This window comes from Squalius cephalus, assembly GCF_949319135.1.
Source record: "Squalius cephalus genome assembly, chromosome: 6".
Taxonomy (NCBI): Eukaryota; Metazoa; Chordata; class Actinopteri; order Cypriniformes; family Leuciscidae; genus Squalius; species Squalius cephalus.
In genome coordinates this window covers 34,001,067-34,025,178 of record NC_137127.1, presented here as the reverse complement: position 1 = coordinate 34,025,178, position 24,112 = coordinate 34,001,067, and the positions used below count along the sequence as shown (strand labels likewise).

At 36.4% G+C, this 24,112-nt stretch overlaps 1 protein-coding gene across 1 annotated transcript in view; it reads left to right on the top strand.

Annotated features, from left to right (window-relative positions):
- Positions 1–16,635: 16,635 nt before the first annotated feature.
- drc4 (dynein regulatory complex subunit 4) overlaps positions 16,636–24,112 on the top strand; it is a 47,172-nt gene continuing 39,695 nt past the window's right edge. The window contains exons 1-4 of the mRNA XM_079874230.1: positions 16,636–16,737; positions 17,113–17,205; positions 17,507–17,704; positions 17,811–18,017. Coding sequence (XP_079730356.1) covers positions 16,735–16,737; positions 17,113–17,205; positions 17,507–17,704; positions 17,811–18,017 — 501 coding nt within the window. The 5' untranslated portion in view covers positions 16,636–16,734. The remainder of the gene's footprint in view (positions 16,738–17,112; positions 17,206–17,506; positions 17,705–17,810; positions 18,018–24,112) is intronic.

The following is a 24,112-nucleotide window of genomic DNA, read 5'->3' as shown; positions in this document are numbered from 1 at the left end:
AGCTGCAACCAAATGGATCCCATAGTTACTACCTTCAAGTCCAACTAGATATGTTTTGTACAGGACTAGAGAGATGCAAGCTGCTTGTCTGGGCTCCATCTGAGAAAGTTGTCATTAGCCTAGTTTCCATCCACTTTTTGCGCTGTTATGTTATCGACAAAGTGAATATGCGATAAAAAAAAACATTACGAACTTTGCCGTCTCCAGACTGTTTCCATTCAATTGGCCTTTTACCGATAAGATTGTGTGCGTGATGACGTCACGAATGACGAAAGCGATTTGTCGCATATGTTTTGGTGTATCGCAAAAAAAAGTGCCCTTGAGCCGTTTCCATACATCTTTTATTTTATTTTATTTTTTTATCGCAAATTCTACCTTTTGGGGTTCCAGTCAGCACACTTGATAAATGTTGCAGATATGTTTTACATGTATGCACAAACAAATGCCTTTCAACTTATGTGTGCAAAATTCAGAATAAAATGAATGTGCAGCAATTTGTACAAATAGAGAGTCTGTAGGCCTACTGTGTTGTTGCTATTAAATAAGCGCATTTTGTTTCATATTTGTTAAAATATTATAATGTTATTTTTTCATCTATGTTGATTATGAAAAGTGAACCGCACGGGATGAGCAATATCGAGAGACATGGAGCGGGTCAGACATGATTTTGACCACTTAATTAAGTTAAGTTTTGCTGAAAGACTTTGTTTAAAGTGAATTTCGTTTTGTATAAATTGTATGTTAAATTTTAATATTTTTTTATCAACCATTTACCTGCATTTAATAAATAAAAATATTTAAATATAGCAGACAACAATCATAGAGGCGCCCGTGCGGTCACTTGCATTGCTCGTGAACAGGAGCGCATCTCATCCTAACTTAACGAAACTCAGCATATGCCTCACAGACATGAAATATATCTTAAGAAAGCTTGAAATGTCTTTTTAACAATTTAAAACGAAAAGAAATAGGCTACTCTCTGGTTATGTAATCCATGATGTGCATTTCTCTCTATAGGGCGCGTTCACTACTATGGAGATGGCGATCGTCAACTTCATCTTTACAGTTGTTGTTGCTGTTAATAAACTAAAAATAATAGGCCTATAATTGTATTAAACAATACATTAAATGAAATTGTAATTGTATTAAAAAAGCAACAAAAAATCCCTGTTTAATTTTTTTTAAACCTATGCTTATTACGCATTATTTAAATTCAGGTAGGCTACTGAGTTGCTGTCCTCAGTGCTGCAGAAAAGCGCTGAAACGGAGATGAAGGGGAGCCCGTTTTTTTTTTTTTTTTTTTTGCTTATTTTAACTGGCCCATCCAGTTTTCTTTGATTCACCTACAATCAAAATCCTGGCGCCGCTAGTGCGCACGTGATGAAAATCATGTGACACCACATTTATTTGCGTTAAAGCCCTTTTTTTTTCGACAAAAAGTGTTTCCAAACTAGTTTTTCGCGTCATTTAAAGTATCGACATAGAATGTATGCGCTAAAGTTAAACGGAAAAGGATTGTGTCGACATTTGCAAAAAATATCGATAATTGCCATTTCCATCAGCTATATCGATAAACATTTTGATGCGCTAAGCCTTTTTTCGCAAAAAAACACTTGGATGGAAACCTGGCTATTGATGTGCCCCTTTGATTTGGAGTATTGTTCACAAGTTCTACCTAAACTCAAGTCCTTCTATTTTAGTCACATGCTGCCAAGGATTGTAGATGAGTTCACATAAGTGAAATGTTTAAATTTAGTGATGTTTTACCATTTTAAAAGTGAATAATTGTAATTACATTCAATGTAAACAAATGACATGTTAATAAATTCCATTAGTGAAATACTGTATCTTCTCGCCAGTTTATGTACATAAAATACACTTTTTTTAGTTATTTACATGTGGTTAGGACAACATCCACTCGATCAAAATATGACTAAATACAACAAATTAAAATTAAAACAGATTGAAAATGTTAATAATACACATTTTAGTTGGACACAAGTTAAATATCATGTTTTTGTATTTGTAAACATTTAAATAGTCTAAAAGTTAATATTATACAATACTTGAAAAGTTATTACAAAATTGAAAAGTCATTACAAAATTAAAAACATCAAGGTGCTAAACACAAGAACTATTTAGTATAAAACCTGAGATCCAAAACACATTCTTGTGCATTATAATTCAATTGGTTTACACTGTAAAATAACTAATCAGCAGTGCAGAACAGAGATACCTGAAAAATAAAATGTTAAAGGCAAATCATATGTGCAAATGATAGTACAATCAAGGCACTGCAGGCTGTCAAATAATTATTTACAAATATTAAGCTACAGTGGAAATCAGGATCTTTTTTTCCATGCTCAGTCAGCATCCTTGTGGATGATTTCCCCCTGCATGTTTACAAGGGCTGCACAGATTCTGATGATTCTGTCCATTTTGTGTGCCAAGTTGATGGGTACAGTCTGGGAGATTATTTTGAACACTTTGAGCCTCCTGATGACTCTTTCCACATGTATGCGCACATTTGCAATCCTCCTTGTGGCAGATACATCCTCATCAGACAACTGCCCTCCTTTATGAGTGAACGCTGGTAAAACAAGGTTAACCCTTCTCTCAAACAGCAGATCTCTGATGCTAAAGCCTCTGTCTGCCATCACTTCATCGCCGGGACGAAGATACTCCAGGAACCCACATAGCAATTTTTTTCTGGCCCAGCTCCGGGCCACACAATCACTTTTCCCTCCCCTTACAGAAAAAACACATGAATTTCACATGTTATCACATGTTTTCCACATGTGACCTCATGTGAACAACATGTCACCACATGTGTACAACTTTTCACCACATGTGAACAACATGTCACCACATGTGAACATAATGGAGCATGTTACTACCATAGGTTATATAGAGCTCATGTGAAATATATTTGCACATGTTGTAATAGGCATTACCATGTTGTGAATCATGTTACCACGTCACAAATACTGTACATTTTCAGCTTCATTGTAATGGAAGTTCAGATCATTTTACTGACTCGGATCTTTTGAATCTCGTTCATAATTAAAATGATATATGTTAATGAACAAATACCCAAACACATTACGTGATGTTGATGTTTCATTCATCCCCCATAAGCTGAGATATGCAGTCTAGTGCCGGATACAAAAGTGATAATTAAGTGGTAAGTAGGCTACTGACAGAGTCAGTGGCGTTTTCTTGCGGAGGCCAAGGGAAGCCAGGCTTCCTTACTTTTTCAGAATATAATCGTCATTTAATAAACACTTTTGTATTCACAGTTTACGTAATCCTTCTGTCATCTCCTCATCGCTTCTCTTCATTCATTACTGAGCGTTTTATGATGTGTAAAACAGCGCCCCTATAAAAGTGACATGGTGAATGAGCGTTGAAAACATGGTACTGCACCCTGTGTCTGTGAGGAGGCCAGGCTGAGTTGGCATCCCTTGATAGAAAAAAAAAATAATGATTAACCAATCAGGTGACGCTATTGTCACGACACTGCTCCCCTGTGATTGGTCAGGACAGTGTCAAGGGAAGCCATGAACTTGTTGGCATCAGGCCAATCACATCACGTTATCATCGTCAATGAATGAATGAATGAAATAGCGGAAGATTTGTGGATTTGTGTTGACATCTTGTTTAGCTAGTTAGCTAAAATTATTAGAGCAGCTTAATAGTCCATTTAGCAATATGTGTGTGTTTTTTTTTACGTGATTAGTTCTTACTGTGTCTTGCGTGCTTTGATTAAGCAGCATGAGTGCACTTTGTTGTTTATTGTTGTGAATAACCGCTATTAATCCTCGCATGAGCGTCACACCGATTTAAGGGGGTAAAAGAAATGAAAAAGGTTATCTTCTTGTTGCTTACTGTCCGTTTCCTATCTATCTGCGAATGTTTTAATGAAAAGACCATAAGATGTTTAAGAGGACTGACTGTGTGTGTGTGTGTGTGTGTGTGTGTGTGTGTGTGTGTGAGAGAGAGAGAGAGCGCGTCTGGTCTGAACTGCCCATTTAGCGATGTGTTAAACTTATTTTTTTTTATGTGATTATAGTTCTTCTTACTGTTTCTTGTGTGCTTTGATTAAGCAGCATGTGAGTGCACTTTGTTGTTTATTGTTGTGATAGTTTGTGAATAACCGCTATTGTATATCCTTACATGAGCGTCACACCGATTTAAGGGTGTATTAAATGAAAAAGGTTATCTTCTTGTTGCTTACCGTTAGCGTTTCCTATCTGCGAATGTTTTAATAAAAAACACCATGAAAGATGTTTAAAAGGACTGACTGTGTGTGTGTGTGTGTGTGTGTGTGTGTGTGTGAGTGAGAGAGAGAGAGAGAGAGAGAGAGAGAGAGAGAGAGAGAGAGAGAGAGAGAGAGAGAGAGAGAGAGAGAGAGAGAGAGAGAGAGAGAGAGAGAGCGAGCGTGCTCAAAGTGTTGGATTGTAACAAGCGTAAGTCCCGGTAAGATGATGCTGGGCGCTCTAATAGTTCATCCAAATAGCAACATATAAATGGTAACGTATGATTTTCTGCCCCCACCCCTTAAAACACACAGCTTAGAGGTTGTGTCTTAATTGGCTTCCTCAGAAATTTTCCCCACGCCACGCCACTGGACAGAGTCCTGCACGGGTCCGATTTTGTAAATCCGCACCCGCCCGTACCCGCAGTAAAGCCGCATCCGACCCGACCCGCTTAAAATAGAACCGACCACCCGACCCGCACCCGAAATAAAATCAGTTTAGACTATCACATTATAGACACACTTACAAAAATGTTTATTGCCTGGTCATACAGAAGTTATAACACGACCATTGACACAAGGACGACTTCAGCCGAAGCTGTCAAAAGGCGCGTACATGAAGAACATGGCTAATGTTACCACAAAATGTTAGCCTTATACTGTGTGTATATCAGTGGCGTATAGGTTTGATTTTGAAATTGGTGGGGACGGGGACATCAATATATAAATATATTTTTAGTTTTGATCGAAATTATTACTAGGGCGCAAACAGCTGGGGGGGCGCCAGTGAGAGCCCCCACCACACCAAGATTTTTTTTTCTCGCCCAAGCGAGTGGAAGAAAAATCCTTATTTTTTTACATTTCCGATAATGGAGCGTATATTTGCTCTAAGTGCCTGTCTTTTTGGCAAAAAGACGCCCATCTCTAAATATCTACAGTGGCATAGGTCGTAATGGCATGAGGTAGGCCTACTTGAAAGTAGCTTTTGATGCATTCGACTCGAGTTCGAATCCGCCTTTTGCCGAACTCGCTCTTCTTCTCCCTTTTCCCAACACATGAGATGTAAAATTTATAGCCTAACATAAAGGTCTCTAGCGTTATATTTTGTCAACGAACTAAAATCGAAATCGTGATATGGCTTTGTGCCTTTATAAAACAGCACAAGACTTTAATTAAGTAGCCTAGGCATTCTGTTTGTGCTGCGTGATTTAGAGAAAAGTGCACACTTTGCTCACGCGATCAGCATGGTGATCTGGTGTTTTCTCCAAAATAAAAGCAGGGTTTATTTCTTGCAAGTGAAGAAATTAGGACCCAAGTATTGTAATTTTCCTATACTATTGTAGTGTAATGTAAAATATACTTTTGAAATATTAATTTTAATTTATACAGTAGGCTACATATTGGCTATATGTATTTTAATAGTCATAGGAATGCTTATATAAATCATAAACACCAGTGATAATGTAATGTAGACTGAGACTATATATTTTTAAACAGAACTGTTCGTTAGACCATTTTTACTGCTGACCAAAATTTTTTAATTACAAATGTAGGCACGTCAAAAAGCGCGCTCATAATGTAAGAGAAATCATAACAAATCGTGACAACAATCGTGCTCTTTCAGGTAGTGACCATATAGACCTGCATTATATGACTGACTGACAGACAAGAACAGTTTGACTTAAAAATATCAAAATTGAAACTACTTCAGAAACAAAGACACCTACATCTTGGATTCCCTTAAGGTAAGCTAAAACATGCCAAAATTTAATTTCAAAGTGAACTATCCCTAAATCATTCTTTATCACTTACTCATATAACTCTAATGAACATAAAAAGATACTTATAGGGGTAGTTCACTTAAAAAAAAAAATCATGTAAGCATTTACTCACTTTCACTTGGTTCCAAACCTGTATGGCTTTCTTCTGTTGAACACACAAAAAATATATATTTTGAAGAATGTTGGTAACAAGACATTTAATGGTAGTCAGTGACAAGTGTTCTGTACATTCAATTGCTGTACTTTGTTGACTGATTGCTGGATAATTTGCAATAAACAGTGTCTTTAAATCAAATAAAGTGGATTACATCACTCCAGTTGTGAGGTTTTTACACTGGCTATCTGTCTGTCAAAGAATTCATATCAAAATACTACAGCTGGTTATTAAATTAATTAACATTTTAAGGCCAAAGTAAATTTCTAATCTTCTGATGCATTATGAACCATCCAGAGCAGACCTCTCAGGTCATCTGGGACAGTAGCCAGCTACTTTTATATCAAATTTATAAGTCAAAATAAAAACAAAAAGTCTTTCAAGTTTCAAATCAAGTTTAAAGACTTTACTGTTTGCCACTACCTTTTATTAATTGGAAAGGAAACATTTTTTTTTTATAATTTCTTTTCATGTTGCACTATGTTGCTGTTAAGTTTTATGTAAAGTACTTTGAATTTGCATTAAATTTGCATTAAATCAAAAACTAGTATTTCTTACTCTAATCTAAAAACAAAAATATATTGGTATCTTTAATAATAATAAAAAATAGTAATGATAATATTCATAGTTTCATGCTTACCACCTTGAATTTAGATATGGGCACACAGTTGCAATAACACGTGCAGGTAACGTTAACTTGTTGGAAAAAAATAGTAGGCTACTCTGCAATGGTAATGTTAAAATGTCACGGTTTCTACACATTATTACAACTAACTAATTTAAACAATGAACATAACAAAAATAACACGCATACTTACAAGATCGAAGTAGAAATTTGAAGGTTTTCAGAGTGTTGCTCGCCCGTTGCTCTCTGACAGCAGCCTCGTGTAAAATAAAATTGAAAATGGAGGAAATGTGTATCGCGAGATCTGGCTAAAGTGATCTAGTCGCGCAATGCCAGTAGTCCCAGTAGTCATGTCTCAGTAGTGTTTCGATTGTGCCATCTAGCGGTTGAGAAATGCCATTGCATTTGATTTAATTTGAAATGATAGACAGTCATAGGCCTATCGTAGATTGTGTATATGTTAGGCTATGTTTATGTGTGACAGCAAACATTAAGCTGTGTGAGCGAAAACATTTTTAAGACTAATATTCTTATACTATATCGCTGGTCTGAATCAGGGCTATAGCCAAGCCGTACGTAGACCAGATTGCTTTGATTTCGGCAGGTGGGCTAAAGCAGACTGCATATAGCCCGTCCAATTCGGAGCTAAATCGTGATCGACCATGTCGTGAAATGACACATTGAACCTTGTAGATATCATTACCAATGCGAACGTGATGAAATATCAACCATTTCATGCACTTCCTGGCAAAAAAACTACAATTAATCAGTTTTGACTAAAAGTGGGCTACAATAGCCGGGTCTGAATATACGAGCTAAATCGTGGCTACGCACAGCCTACACATATAACATGTAAAATAAAGCAAACTAAACAACTTGTAATCACAGTTGACTTTGCTTACATGATGGAATATCATACATCTCACAAGTTATTTTGGAAAAAAATACATTTATCCAGATTAAATGTTATTTGGGCTAAAAGTGGGTTACACATAGCCGGACTATATCGGGTCTATATTTAACCCAGACGTTGAAATGACGGCTATTGCTTGCTGGGTTTCTTCAACTCCTCTCAGCATCCATCTCGACGACTGCAAGCAGATCGCGCGCGCGGTTATGATGAATTTTTACACAAATAAACTGATGTGTATTTGAAATTATTTTATCAACTTGAAATACAGGCATATTTTTGTAGATGTGTTCCTAAAAATATGCATATATTTTTACGTTTGCATGTGGTTGTTTTAAACCCGTGTTTAGACCCGTGTTTCCCACCTTTTCCGACATGACCCGCACACGTATTCGACACAGTTGGATATTTTTCACCCGTGAGCAAAATTTGCGGGTCACCCGTTGGTTACCCGAATCCGTGCAGGACTCTACTGACAAGCACACATTTTTGTAAATAAAAAGGCAATGTAGATAAATTAAAAGGCAATACATACACCACAAATGTGATAAGCTTTTTAATTTTTTTATTTTGACAGAATGAGCTATTGACCAAAGTAAAGATACTGACCAGATGCGGATTTTTAGTTAGGCTATACAATGTTTTTAAGAACTATTCACAATTACAGGATTGCAACATCCACATCAAAAAAGTCATTCAATGGCACTATTGAGTTAGATGAAAACTATTGTGAAGTTCTTATATAAAAAAAAAAAAAAAAAAAAAAATATATATATATATATATATATATATATATATATATATATATATACACACACACATATATAAGTAAACAGCAATAATATATAAGTAAACAGCAATCAATCATCATGGGGCAATGTTACTTATGGGCTTTTTCCGTAGGCTGACACTTGTACAGGCATTCTCAGATGTTAATTGATGTCAACCAGATGCAGATTCGTAGTTATACAATATGTTTTGAAGAACTATTCACAATTACAGGATTGCAATCCACATAAAAAAAGTCATTCAATGGCACTAATATTGAGGTAGATGAAAATTATTGTAAGGTTCATATAAAAAGAAATAGCCTATATGCGTTAATAACGCGTTAACGCAAAATCATATTAACGGCACTAATTTTTTAACGGGCGATTAACGCAGCGCGTATTTTCTGTTTGACCCGTGGCCCAATCCCTAGTTGGAGAAATGGAGATACAGTGTTGCCAATTAGCGACATTGCAGACCCCTTTAGCGATTTTTTTCCCTTCAAAAAAGCGCCCAAACCTTATAGCCTCTGCGAATCGCCGGTAGGCTACTGCTCTCCCAGCACGCGCACCGGTCTTTGGTGTTTTATGCCCCCAACGGCGCCTTCCAGGCAGCGAGGGGATGGGTAGGTTTAAGGTTGAGGGTAGGGTTAGCTGCCTCTAAGGAGCCATTGGGAGCTTAAAACACCATCGAGCCACGCGCACCTCTCTCTCTCTCTGCGTCTCGCGCTGCAGAAAGGAGCGGCGCTTTAATTCAGTTAAACACAGATATTATGTTGCTTCTCTAATTTTACATGCAAGTATAGCCGAAAAGACAACACAAATATTGTCTTTATCTTATGTGTATTTGATTTCATCAGACGACGGCTCGATTATCAGGATTTTTGTGCAGATTAACGTCTTGGAAGGGAGAGCTGGTTATGTTTATTGGGTCGCGTTTCAGTCACTATTTCATATTCATTCCGTTGTTTGACAAAAGAAACAGTAAAATATACCAATGAAAACAGTTTTATTGAGAATTTAGCTTCATTAAAATGGGCACAGAGAGAGACAAACTAATGTAATAAATAATAAATGTACATTTAGCATTTTCAGAAGAGCTGCCCTGTCATGCAAAAATCTAAACATGTTTGTGTTAGTAAATTGCTCAGTGCAAAGAAAGAGAATAATGGGAACCTGGTATTTCTTTGTTCTTTCTACATGTGTCTAATAGACATGAACAAGTTCTTTGAAAAACATCTATGACCTTTGAAACATGTCTCTCTTCATGCTCTATGTTGATATGGTTTCAATAATAAACATACATTTGTATAAAGCATCCATATTTATCCATGTTGATTAGAGTATTACAAACTTGAAAAGTATTAATTTAAGGAACATTTAGAACAAATAAAAAATGTGCGATGAATTGCGATTAATCGTGAGTTAACTCATGACAATCATACCGAAAGGCCTGCACAACACACAGCTAGTGTCATTCTTCAGGATGGCATGGGCAAGGGGTTCTTTTCCATCACATTGTGTTTCTCTGTCGCATACATCCTTCATCTTTTCTCCTAATATGTAGGTGTGATCCATCAGTGCCTGAACCTCCCATGTGTCAGCATCTTTATGCATTGGTGACTTTGACAGTGGAATGGTCTGGTCAGCCACCTCATCACAGTGGCTGTCATCTGCCAAACACAAGACCACATAAGCCCACAACCAGTTTAGCAAACAACATAAAACATACCTAGACTACTTACAACTACGAGCAACACCTGTATTAGTGCTCATTCAAATAATCAAATTGCATACATTGCTTCCATTTTTTACAAATGCCCTGGGCTAGCAGGGATGAAAAAAATACAAATATATCAATAAATATACAGAGAGAACAAACTTAGTAACGCTTTAGATTACAGCCCGGAAAGTACTGCATAATTAAGACGAATTTACAGCGTAACTTTCGGTAATTATAGTGTACCTATGAAGTACTTCCATGTAAGTATAAGGGAACAATATGCAAAGTTTGGGGAATAAATTTAAAAAAAAATTTTTTTTAAAATTGTAATTAAATTGAAAAAAATATTTATACTGTAGTTACTGAAGCTGTAATCAAAGCGTTACCCAAAGACAGTTGGCTTTATGTGAGAGCATTTATTAACTGTCAAGAGGGACACAAATTGAGAACTAACAAGAGTTAACATTACCTTGCGTAGCAATAAAACATTCGTTAACTTACCTGTGTCTGCTAACCTCTTGCCACGTCTCCTTGGAGTTTTTATTGGGACTTCGTAGCCCAGCCCCAGCCACTTCACTGCGGTCAAGCCAGATGGAGAGGACATCAAATTCTCTCAAAATATTTTTTAAAATTAAAGTTAAATAAAATTATTAATAATAATAAATTATTAATATTATTGAACAAAACTAGGGGTTCACTTTTGACCACGAAGAACACAAGTGTGACTCTCAAAAATAGGGGGTCACTTTTGACCACGAAGAACACAAGTGTGACTCTCAAATAAAGGAGCACACTTTCTGTACCTGTTACTGTAAAAATAAGTTTACTCAATTCATATGTAAAATTCAGAAATCATAATATTGATGAAAATGAACTCTATATTAAAAATGTGACTATAACACATGCAACAACAAACAGGCTGACAAAAAAACTGGAACATTTAAAATGTTAACCATTTTTTTCTGTTTTCTCTAAACACTTTAAATGAATTTAATTGTTGCCCATATTTTAAAGATTTATGCTCTGCATCTATATTTTGTTCCTCTTATTTCTTTCTTCATTCCCCAGATTCAATTTCATGCCTCACCTTCCTTTCTTCATTTACACACGTAAACTATAAAATAACCAGTGAATGTCAGTTTATTTAATGAATTTGGGTATAGTTACTGAAGATTGAAGGTCATCCACTTTCTCACGTTTAGCCAAAGTGGGTCAGAAATATTTAAACACATTACAAGGCAACTAACATTTTTTTAATTATTATTCTTTGAATTGTATTCCCTATTAAACCAAACAGGAACTGTCACAATAAAATGTGTTTGCATTTAGTGAGCAACCTTATAAATTAGATGGGTTTTCTATCTCTCACCATGAGGGAGTCCTCCTTTGAGATCTGGCCACACCCAACAGTGTCATTACATCAGCCAAAACTATTTTATCATTTAAAGAAATAGTCTCTTTAATTAAAGACCATTGTTGTGCTTGGAAAATGTACACCCATTGAGCACAGTTCGATAAAGCTTAAACAGCCCACTTTACCTAAGTTCCAAAGTGCAGATATATTAAAGTTCAACTTTGGAGAATGAGGTTAAACTCTTGAGCAACTCTTTGAACTTTTTTAAAGACATAAAAGCCCTTAAGCGGTTTCACTTCTGTATAATTTTTTTATTATTTTATTATTATTTTTTTTAGGTTTTTATTTATCTATAGTTATTTTGTTTTATTGTTTAATGTGTTTTTTTTTTTTTTGCAAGTTTGTTGTTCTATAATAATCGTTATGCACAATCAGATGCGTAGGATTTGTCATCTTTAGTGATTTAACTACTGTAGACTAGACGGATTTCAGAAAAATGGCTACTGATTTAACTAGTGATTTAACTACTACTCTAGTTTGTACAAAACAAACTCTTTTTTACAGTCTATGGTACAAACACATATCCATGTTAGAAAAGGAACAGCAGGTGGCGTTGTGTGCCTAAGCTGAGGAAAACGCCAAACCAGCCCCGAAAGAAGAAGACATTTATGAAGCCGAGCTATAGAAATGTGTACGTAGGTACCACATTCGACTGCTCCAGACACGTCGGCGCACCCGCCATCTTGGAACGGTCAGCGTTTCGTCATTCACAGTAAGAACAAAGACTTTAAGGGACTTTGAAAGTAATCATTGCGCAGCATTTGGTTGTGAAACCGCCAATATTTAAATTCCTGAAGAAATGGGATAACCTTTCACAGGTGAGAATATTGGTTTGTTTTTTTATATTAACTCAGTATTACAGTTTTACTATGGTTATAATTTTACTTTTACTATGGTAACTTTTTAATGTCGTGTTAGTTTAGCAAAAAATCATCTGCTGAAGTTTATTGCAGATATATTCGTCTAACTGCGGTTGCAGATGTACAGTTAACTCAAGAGGCGAAACTCAATAGAACGCTCCATAGCAACAGTTGGCCCCATGACGTGACGGCGCGGCCGCCATTATGGACTGAAAACTGAAGGAAAACGCCGAAATATAATGGGAGTCAATGGCACTGAACCTACGGAGCCCCTAAAGGGACGTGGTGGTGGAAAAAAATTTAGGTTGGGAGAATTTTTTTTTCCAAATCTTTTGCGTTCACTCGCAAAACTTTTGCGTTCCCCCGAGAAACTTTGCGTTCCCACGCAAAACTTTTGCGTTCCCTCGCAAAGTTATTTGCGTTCCCACGCAAAACTTTTGCGTTCCCTCGCAAAGATATTTGCGTTCCCACGCAAAACCTGTTTTGAGCTCGGACAGACACTTCCTGTTTAATGTCCCGCTGGCAGTGTTTCAGAGCTCCGTACGTTAATGGAGCGTTTCATAGTGTTTGAACTTGGACTCAGATATAAAGATGCGGTCAGTGCTTAACTCAAGGAGTTCAGTGAAGCTGGCAATATTCATATAGGCTATTCGAACGTCCCTATCTTGAGCTAAACGTTGTTAAAGCACAAACGACACCTATTTACAATCACAGTAACCTAGACAACGAGCTACAACCCAATTATCATCAAAACGAGCTTTATAATATTAATTTGTCTCTAACCAGACGAATGAGAGACAAGTCCAAATAAGGGGCCGTCTGTAAAGTGCAAATCCCCAAACCTTCTGCACATTTTATATTATTGAACATATTCAATAGCTTCACTGTGACGCACTGTACTGTCACCAAATTCAGTTCACACATCACTGCTCTCCTGCTGGTTATACTACATAGTTATAGTTATAGTACATTTAAAAAAATTCATAATTTTTATAATTATTTATTATTAAATAAAATCAATAACTTCACCCTTTTTAGAAAATATATTAGGCTATAAATAACTTCACACTGTTATACAGTGATGCCATCAAATTCAGTAAGCAAATATAATGCAAAAGCTGCGTACAGTAGCCTACCAAAATAATTTGTGTAAAGAATAGGCCTACTTATTTTTTATGTGCAATTACTTCCCAAACTAAGTGTTGTAGGCCTATAACCAACATTAGAGCGGTGATGTGTGAACTAAATTTGGTGTGTTACAGTGAAGTTATTGGATATTTTTCATAATATAAAATGTGCAAAAGCAGTGTATGACCAGTGGGTCACCATATGTAAACTGAATTGGGTGGCACTACAGTTTGTAACATTGAAGTCAATGACTATTTGACGCCGTAGTCGTTTTTGGGTTATATTGCACTTTGCAGACGGTCCCTTTGAACTTGTCTCTGCCGCATGCTCATAGAGATCCATTTAGCCTATATTATAAATGCTTGTTTTGATGATAATTGGGTTGTAGCTCGTTGTCTAGATTACTGTGATTGTAAATAGGTGTCGTTTGTGCTTTAACAACGTTTAGCTCAAGAATAGGGACGTTCGAATAGCCTATGTGAATATTGCCAGCTTCACTGAACTCCTTGAGTTAAGCACTGACCGCATCTTTATATCTGAGTCCAAGTTCAAACACTATGAAACGCTCCATTAACGTACGGAGCTCTGAAACACTGCCAGCGGGATATTAAACAGGAAGTGTCTGTCCGAGCTCAAAACAACTTTGCGTGGGAACGCAAATAATTTTGCGAGGGAACGCAATAGTTTTGCGTGGGAACGCAAAGTTTCTCGGGGGAACGCAAAAGTTTTGCGAGGGAACGCAAAAGATTTGAAAAAAAAAAAAAATTCTCCCAACCTAAAATTTTTTTCCACCACCACGTCCCTTTAGGGGCTACTGAACCAACTTACCATAACAACAACTTAACATAACTTAATTTTTTCTGGCCGTCATATCTAAATATGAAAGCAATTTAAAATACATTAATGAGGATGACCGACGTTAAATGACGTTAAAGGGTACATAACATGCACAGTTTCACCTAATCTCATGTTAATCTTGAGTACCTATAGAGTAGTAGTGCATCCTTAATATCTCAAAAAAGTGTTTAGTTTTATTATATTTAGAAAAGAAAAATACAGCTTTCCGATTCTCTCCGGAAAAAGCCGAGGTCCTGGAGGCGGAGCTATAGAGTCAAGCGGTAGTACTTGATTTCCAGCAAAAGACAGAAATCTGATCCAGTTGTACTTACATGAATGGGGTCTTTTATCACTGGGACCGCTCCACGTTTTAATAGCAAACGATTTGCAAATCCAGCATCGACCTGAGCCTTGTTAATAAAACATTCGTCACTGAAACGACCAGAACACACAACCGCACTTCCTACACTCCGTTGCTGCCCCGGAAAAACAAACTGCATCCACTGTTCCTGTAACACTGGGTTCTTTAGAAAACTGAACACGGTAAGCTTTCCCTCACATCCAAATACACACTTTTTTGGAGACATTCTTGAACAAATCCTATGCAGCGCTGCCGATGATTTCCTGTTGAAGCGCGTTGATGTGCGCGGTCTCGCTCTCCTCTAGTCGACGTGCTCGCGGGCGAGCTTTTCCGAGAGAAATGCTCATATAAGGAGTTGCACTCTGATCTACGTCATTAGATCCACGATCTAAAAAAAAACAGCCGAAACTTGTACCAACCCGGAAGTAAGATTTTCAGCATAGAAATTCTCCGTTATTCGTCCAAAATATTTTTTTAAAACTTTGCCCATGTTTAGCATGAGAATCTATCTCTTTAACACTGTAAACAACTCTGAATACATGAAACACCATTGTACCCCCCCTTTAAATGACAGAAAATGTTACGTCTATGTGTTGGTGATGCATGGCCTAATTACCCTTAGGAAAATAGTATTTTGGGACAAAATATTACTATAGAAGTACTATAAGACTACTATAGAAATACTATAGCGGCTCTAGGATATTATAGAGATATTACAGAACATAACATACTTCTATGATGTTCTGTAATACCTCTATAATATTTTAAAGCTGCTATAGTATTTCTATAGTAGTCTTATCGTACTTCTATAGTATGTCCCAAATTAGTACTATAGTATTCCTATAAGATTACTATAATATTTTGTCCCAAAATACTATAAGATTCCTATAGTAGCCTACTTTTTCGTAATCGTAAGGGTATATGTCCCCCACCGAATCGGCTTCATTAGCCTACCACTTACAGTTTGCAAAAGATACAATTATAAAATTACTGCAAACCTTTAATCTATCAATATTTATGTTCTATTATGCATTTTCCTTGTTATATGAATAACAGAAATTCATGAAATAATATATAGGCACACAGTAATAAGATATTTATTCAAATGTTGATTTTGAAATTAGTGAACATCACCATATATATGATTTGGAAAAATAAATAAATAAATAAATAAATACAATTATAAATGAACATTTCTAAAGACAGTTAAATCTTTTACTTAGAATATCACAAAAATATTAACAACTTGTTTTTTCAACATCTTCAGTGAAATTGCACACAGTGAACGTTTCAATGGCAAGAACAAAAACAATCTGTGAATGTCCTATTACAGGCGGAAAGGTACAAAAAAGATGTGCAGCAAGTGCACACATGAACTAGGCCATATAAACAGTACTAAAATGGAAGTGGTGCCATAAGATCTCAGTAATTAATCAGACACCACCATCTATTGTGTGTGCATTTGTGTATGAGAAGTTTTTTTGTATTTTTTTTTTTTCTTTTTGTGAGAGAAGAGGCATTGACATAGAATGGAAGCATTAGTCAAAAAGATGTGTAATCTAGCAAACTGGCGCTAACGATTTCAGCAGCTTTCAGTCCATAATGGCGGACGCGCCTCCGCAGCCCCATCTACAGACTGTTACCAGAGAATGTCTGTTACCCATAACACAACAGAGTTTCGCCTCTTGGGCTTCTCTTTGGTTAACTTGCTCTCGAGTGTTCAGCTTTGACCGTTCCAATATGGTGGACGGCAACGGCCCATTAATCGTGTCCCTAACCATTAATGAGGTTTCTATGTATATACATCTTAGCTCTCATGTTGCTAGGAAACCGTTGTTGAGTAGTAGCAGCAGCAGCTTGTGAAGCAACAAGTCACTTTATGTTCATTTTAGGGGGTGATAACGCGTTCACAAATAATGGTAAGCAAGTATTAAATAATAATGAAATTGGACTTATGAAATCGTTCATTTATTGTCAGAAGAAATTTAACCGGGGATAAATAAAAGCTTAGTATCGCTGTTGTTGTGGGCGAGACGTTAAGTTAGCTCATCGGCTAATACAGAAGCCAAAGTCTGATCATGTGTTTAGTGCAAACTGCATTTCCGCAAATTAAAATGTATCTCCTGCAATATATTGCTTTTGAGACGTCAACCCAGTAATAGTATTTAACTATGTTTATAAAATGTGGAAATTTATTGTGCCATGCATTATAGACATTTACAGTATCTAGGCTAATACAAGAGACCTCTCCTTTTTTGAGCTTTAACTTACCCGTTTATCTGTTCATATTCCAGCCGCCAAAGAAAAAATCTTCCAACAAGTCCCTAAAGGGCAGAACTCCAACAGTAGTGGATGGCTTGTCCACAGACGAGATGTCCAAAGAGCAGGTGTGATTTTCTCATATTTAAAGTTGTTATTCTCTGGGGGGAAAAAAAGAAAGAAAAAATTATATATTTTGATATTTAACGTTACCAACTAGGACATTAGTATTATATATATAATATATATAATACTAATGTCCTAGTTGGTAACGTTAAATACATATATAATACTAATGTTCTAGTTGGTCAGGCAATAAGAAAATTAAGAAAACAAGCACACTTTGTTGATGACAGCCATGTTATTTTTTATTTTATTTTACCAATCTGCCTGGAACCCCAATCTACAAAACTCATGGGTGTTTTGTAGTTGGAGGAGCACATTGTGCGTCTGCGAGAGGAGCTGGACAGAGAACGAGAGGAACGCAACTATTTCCAGCTAGAGAGGGACAAAATCCACACATTTTGGGAAATCACCAGAAGACATCTGGAAGAGAATAAGTGCGAGCTGAGAAACAGAGAGCGTGATCTGGAGGAGGCTGAGGAGCGCCATCAAGTGGAAATTAAGGTATTGAGAAGAGTCCTGTGGTGATGTCAAAGTAATTTTCCCCTCAATTAATTGCATGTGGGCTTATAATGAACACGTTGTGTGACATGAATCTGTTGTTGTTCAGGTTTATAAGCAGAAGGTGAAGCACTTACTGTATGAACAGCAGAACATGCTTTCTGAGCTGAAGGCTGAAAGTGTTGTCAGCACCAAACAGCTGCAGAAGGAGAACGATGTCCTCGAGAATCATCTGCAGAATGACATGCGCAACTTGAAAGTTTACTTAAAAGAGCAGGAGCTGTCCAGTGAGAATGTGCTCAAGAGCATTCATCTGGTATGTGCATGATTATAATATGATATAATCAGGGTGCGAATTACACAGTGACTGATTACCTTATAATGCAACTGGGCTTATATTAGGGGTGTGATGATGCACTTAGCTAACAAGACGATAGATGATATTGGGTTCAAGAGAAGACATTTTTAACTAAGAAACATTATATTTAAGAAATTTATAAATATTCAATGACAAAAATGTCTGGAAAAATAGTTTTTTATTAGACTGAAAGTCACAAAATGCAAAGCAATGCAGGTGCATTTTACTTCTCATTTAACTAATCTAGGGCTGTCACTAACAAAAAAATTTGTTATCAAGTTATTCATTTGAGTAATCAGATAATAATTTTTGTGGTAATAAAAATAGACCTAAATGAATACCCTTTAAAATGACTCAAAATACATATATAATAAGAACGAGGCAGTAATAATTGGTTTACATAAAGTATCAAAAGCAAGTAATTTTATGATTTTATTGAACAACACTGTTAAAATAAATAATATAATATACATTAGGGGTGCACAGAAATGAAAATTCTAGGCCGAAACCCGAAAATTCTGGATGCTCTTGCGGGGGGAGTTAAGATCAAATACACTACAAGCATAGATAAATACAGTATAACAAAGTTAGAAATAAAGTAAGGTCTAACTGTAGTAGGCCTGCCCCCTAATAGTCGACTTTAGTCGAGGAGAAGAGGCTTCACCAAGAGGAAATCAAGATTTTATTAGTCAGTTAGTCGTTGGAAAAAAAACTCCACAGGAAGTGGTGAAGTCACACAGTCCGTGAGGGAACGATTCTTAACGGCAGGTCCTTGTGGTAATTACAATATTTTGGACAGGAAATCCAAATGTTCACCTATCATTCATCAACCTCAAATATGGCTTATCATTTGAAACATGTAAGTAGTAGCAACTTTACGTGGCCATTCGCTCTAACGTTAACCTAGATAATGTGCGCTATTATTATTAGGTGCATATCCAAGTGTTCATGGATCGAGTGTGGAAGGCAACTACATGTCATCCTTACTGCATGACATGGAGGCGCTGGCGCGATCACTTGAATTTTTTTAACTTAAAATGCTCCGTCATTTTTGGTCACACTACTGCAGAGATGACGAGTCAGCATCGTCAACTTCATCTTTGCAGCTGACACTGACACAGAAAACTAGTTTATTAATAAACAGTTAAAATGTCTCCTTCCTTTTTTTTCCCGACACATTCATAATCATTACTCTTGGTTGCCAGTGCTTTGCAGCAAGCTTTATGCGTGCGCTTTGAGCGCGGAATCGGCCGATCCACCCCCCAGTAATTAAACTAATATAAATTTGCGATTAGTCGACTAATGGCTTAAATGAACGACTACTAGTCGACTAGAAAATCTTTAGTTGGGGGCAGCCCTAAACTGTAGTGTATTCAGGTACAGACATGTAATAATTAGGCCTAAATGGGACCTAACACTATAGTGTTCAAATTTATAAATGTATAAAGTAATCCAGTATTTTGGATTCAAAATCCAAATTTGGTATTTTGGTATCAAAATGACAATTTTCACCTGAGATTTGGAGCCAAAAAATATAATTTTTTCAAAGTTTGCATGCCTTTAACAATATGGACTGTTTCAAATCAGTGATAATAGGAAATTAAAGTAACAGATATTGTTTTGGCTTTACAGCAGCTCTAGAATAAAGTTATTGTCCAGTTAAAGTTAGTTTTGATCGATTCACTTCCGTTGCAAAGATTATTAGTTATTAACTTAGGGGCCGCTTACACAACACCATTCTAGCAGAAAACCCTTAACGCGCTCCGACCTGCTCATTCGCACAACAACCGTGCCTGGTGGCTCGAGAACGCAAACCTTGAAATAGGTCCCAAGGTGCAAGCCTTGAAGAAAATTATTTTATCTCTGCGCAAGCTTTAAAAATGCAAACCTGTGAAAACGCTGACAGCATGCACATGCGTATTACGTGTTTAGTCTATAGGTATGCGCGTTTGAATATATATGTGCGCAGGTGTGTAGTCTTTCTTTACAAATTGACCTCAACAAATTATTTGTCTGGCCTTAAAATATATAATACAGAATTATTTATCGCTTCCGAGTAGCCACGTGAACCGGAACTATTTTGAGGGAAAAGGGAAGGAGAAGGGGCCTTCACGGGAGAGACTAGTTGACACTTCAGGACTGCGTTGTCGTCGTGTCCAGGCGCAGGTCCTTCATCAGATCTGGATGCGGCCTGGATACGGCGGACTGCTGTAAACCTCGGGATAAACAGAGAGACTAATATTAGCGTAGACGCCATTCTTCTTTTGATGAAACGAGTACATCAGGATTTATGGGGAGTGTTCCCGGTTCCGGCTGACCTAATCTATGCAGCCTAACATTGAATTATAGAAGTTTATGTGTTATGTGTATGCTAGGTCAAAGAGATCCATAGCCAGGGCAAACTGCACAACAGGGTAAAAGGGGGCTTGGCATCAGTGCTTTTGAGGCACAGCATAGGCACATTTGATGTGACTTAAAATGTAATTCATGTAAAAAAAAAAAAGGACTGCTATTTTCAGAGGAAGTTCTGAGGTTTGGGGTCAGAGTGCACTTATGTCTCAAAATATTTCAAAATAATTACAGCTAAAACAATTACAGTTGTGGATTGTGTATGCCTTAGAGCTGCCCGATTCTGGATAAATTGAGAATCAACATGCACAACAACACTTTTCCACCAACATTGTTCAGGTGCAGGTTCCAGGCAAACTCTCCAACTTTCCACCTGCTTCCACTGCATGAAAGGGGGTTACTTATAGTGTTAATGATTTCAGTTTTAATGCCTTTCCAGTAAGTAGGGCTGCAACAACTAAGCGATAATATCGATAAAGAAAATCATTGGCAACGAATGTCATGATCAATTAGTCGCGTCTGCCCACCATGCAGTTGCGTTAAATTTACAGCACTGAATAATGCATTTTAATGCAGAGAACTGGAACATACAAAAGAATAAGCATACATCACATAATATCAACCACAACAATAATAAAGGAGACAACAGCAAAAAAGGAAAGGGGAAAAAAAGTATAAATAAATAAATTCAGAAGAAAGAGAAAAAAGAGAGAGAGGGCCATTACATCACATAAAAATGTTCCCATGGAGAGATCAGAGGCAGAGCAAATCCTAACAGTCCTTGTAGCTTTCTTATTAGTAGATTCTGAAATCACAGTTAAATTATATTCCATTTCTTTTAAGAAGACAGAGAAAATAAGTTTACAGTTTGAAAGTATGCATTTGTGAATATAAAATTTGCTTAGGAAAATAATTAAATTAATACCAAAACAGATTTTGTGTGTGTGTGTGTGTGTGTGTGTGTGTGTGTGTGTGTGTGTGTGAGGTCAAAATATCCAAATATAATGTTTCTCATATGTATTGAGAAGCCAGGCAAAATCTTACACTTTTTACTATATTTTTTTACTATCATTTTTCTATCACTTACACACAATCATTCCAAAGCTTCTGAGTGTAGTGACATGACCAAAATAAATGAACCACTTTTTCATCAGAATTCAAACAAAAAGAGCATATTAGCTCAGTGTCAGCTTTAAATCTTTGTTTAAATTTCTTAACAGGATAGAACCTGTGTATGAGCTTAAAGGAAATTTATTTCACTTTATTTGTGAGAAAGAACAATGTAAAGACTAGATTTTTTTCCAATTATTTACAAACAAATTTTTCCAAAAGGAAATTACAGGTGGAAGAGAAATCAATTTTTAAGAAATAAAGATCTTTGGAAAGAAATTCTGAATGTCTGAACAAAAGACAATTATTAAACAACTGCTCCATTAAAAATAAACCATTACTGAACCAATTATCATAAAACAGAGATTTATTCTTGAATAAGATGTTCTTGTTGTTCCAAATAAAACATCTCTGTGGTGAAAAGTTATGTTTATAAATGAGTGCCCAAACTGCCCATGCTAAGAGAACCTGGCGATGAAAGTTGGAGAGTTTGATAGGGAGTTTGGATATATCATAATTACACATTAAGAGAAAATGAATGCCAGCAAGTTGTGAAAAAACAAGTTGAGGAAAAACATTCAAAATAGAAGATGGTTTGGCTAGGAATTGATTCAGCCAATTAATTTTAAATGTATTGTTGAGGGAATAAAAAAAAAAAAAAAATCAGACCACCATTATTATAAGAGTTTAATATGACTGAATTTCTCATATAATTATCCTTTTTCTCCATAAGAATTTTATTAAAACCTCATTAATTAATGTAGACGTGGGCTTATCCACAAAAAGAGACTGAGCTGCATAGGCCAAACAATACAGACCCTCTGCCTTAGTGAGCAGTGTTCTGCCTTTTATGGACAGATCCCTTTGTAACCAGCAATTGCATTTTTTGTTTTTTGGTACTCTTAAGCTGATCCATGTCTACCTATAGGAATACGACGCCTATCACTGTATTCATATATAAGCTCCTTCAGTATTATCAGAAGCTATCGCGTTTCTCAGTAGCTAATCACCCTTCTCCATTCCCAGCTCCTCCTCTCGTCCAGTCAGGATTTGGCATTTTGATTCCCCTGAATGAGTTAATGATATCTGCAGTACATTTTTGTTGGTTCAGTTCTGTTTACCCTAAGAGGGGTTTATTGTTGCTCTCCCTGCTCTTAACCATGCTAGGCTGCATGGATGCACAGGGAGTTCTTGCCCAGAACAGAACCATACCGCCAATCCAGACTATATGCTAATTGTCAATCGTATTTGACGATAGTGGTCCTGACAGAAATAGGTTTGAAGTTTGCTGAACACCTTTATTCATCTTTAGTAATTTGTATACCAAGATATGTTACCCTATATTTTTAACAGCAATATCTTCAATCTATCTATAAATTACAGAAACGTCTGTCTGTCTGTGTGTGTGTGTGTGTGTGTCTGTTCCTCGCATATCTCTCGAACCGTTAGTCCGATTGATTTCAAACTCGACAGGTGTCTTGCCACGGGCACGAGTAAGTGCAGTGCCAAGTTTGACATTGTTTGGATGAGAAATGCAAAATATATCGTTAAATATATCATTTTTAGAAGGTTGTGGTTTAAAAATAAACATTCTGACATTAGAGAGTTGTATCGGTCAAAGAAGCCCCAAGAAGGTTGTGGTTTAAAAATAAACATTCTGACATAAACACTCAGTCAGCTACACTGTTTACTTCTGAATATTATAGTTTGGTTCCCGAACGTGATAAATCCATCTATCTATAAATTACAGAAACGTCCGTCTGTCTGTCTGTGTGTTATTCGCATATCTCTCGAATGTGAGATAACCACTAAATGTGTGAAAACCACTATTTTCTGTTTCAAACTTTCACATAGCATCTTTAGGTTATAACAACATTGAAAATCAAAATCTGGATTTGAATTTTTTAAGATTTATTATAAAAACGGATTATTTTTTCCCAAAAATGCAATAAATTCATGACTTTTTTTTTTTTTCAAAATGCAATTAATCCATTGAATCAATATAAAGTTATTTTTGATCATATTGCCATCGCAAGAAATATCTCCTGAACTTTTTTGACGGCGATCAGCTCACAAAAACTGATTTTGCACGGGCACTTTGCACTGCTCCCTGAATCGAGGTGCTTATTCATTTGTGGATGTTAACTGAATCTGTAAGTCAGCTATGCTGTTTACTTCTGAATATTATATTTCATTCTGGTGCGCTTAACGCTATCGCTACTGTGTAATAGTAGCCTATGCTATTCACCAACTAAACATATCCTATTCAATGCGTTCACAGTCTCTTTCACGGGCATCATTTGTAGTTGCCTATTCACAAACTGTTTGCTCAAGCATAGCGTTTTCTCGGAGTTCACTGTGTGCTTTTTACCATGCACAAATAAAAATGTCACTGAACTTTTGCTGTGTAATTGTAACAATGAGCACACACCAAACCAACAATTACTAAAAACACACACAAAAACTGATTTTGCACGGGCATTTTTTGCACTAGTTAAAGTAAAAGAACAATTTTTAATTGTAGCCATTCACATTTATTAAAATTTAGATTTAGTCCAGGGCTTCAGAAAAGGACTGAAGAACTCCCAAGCTGC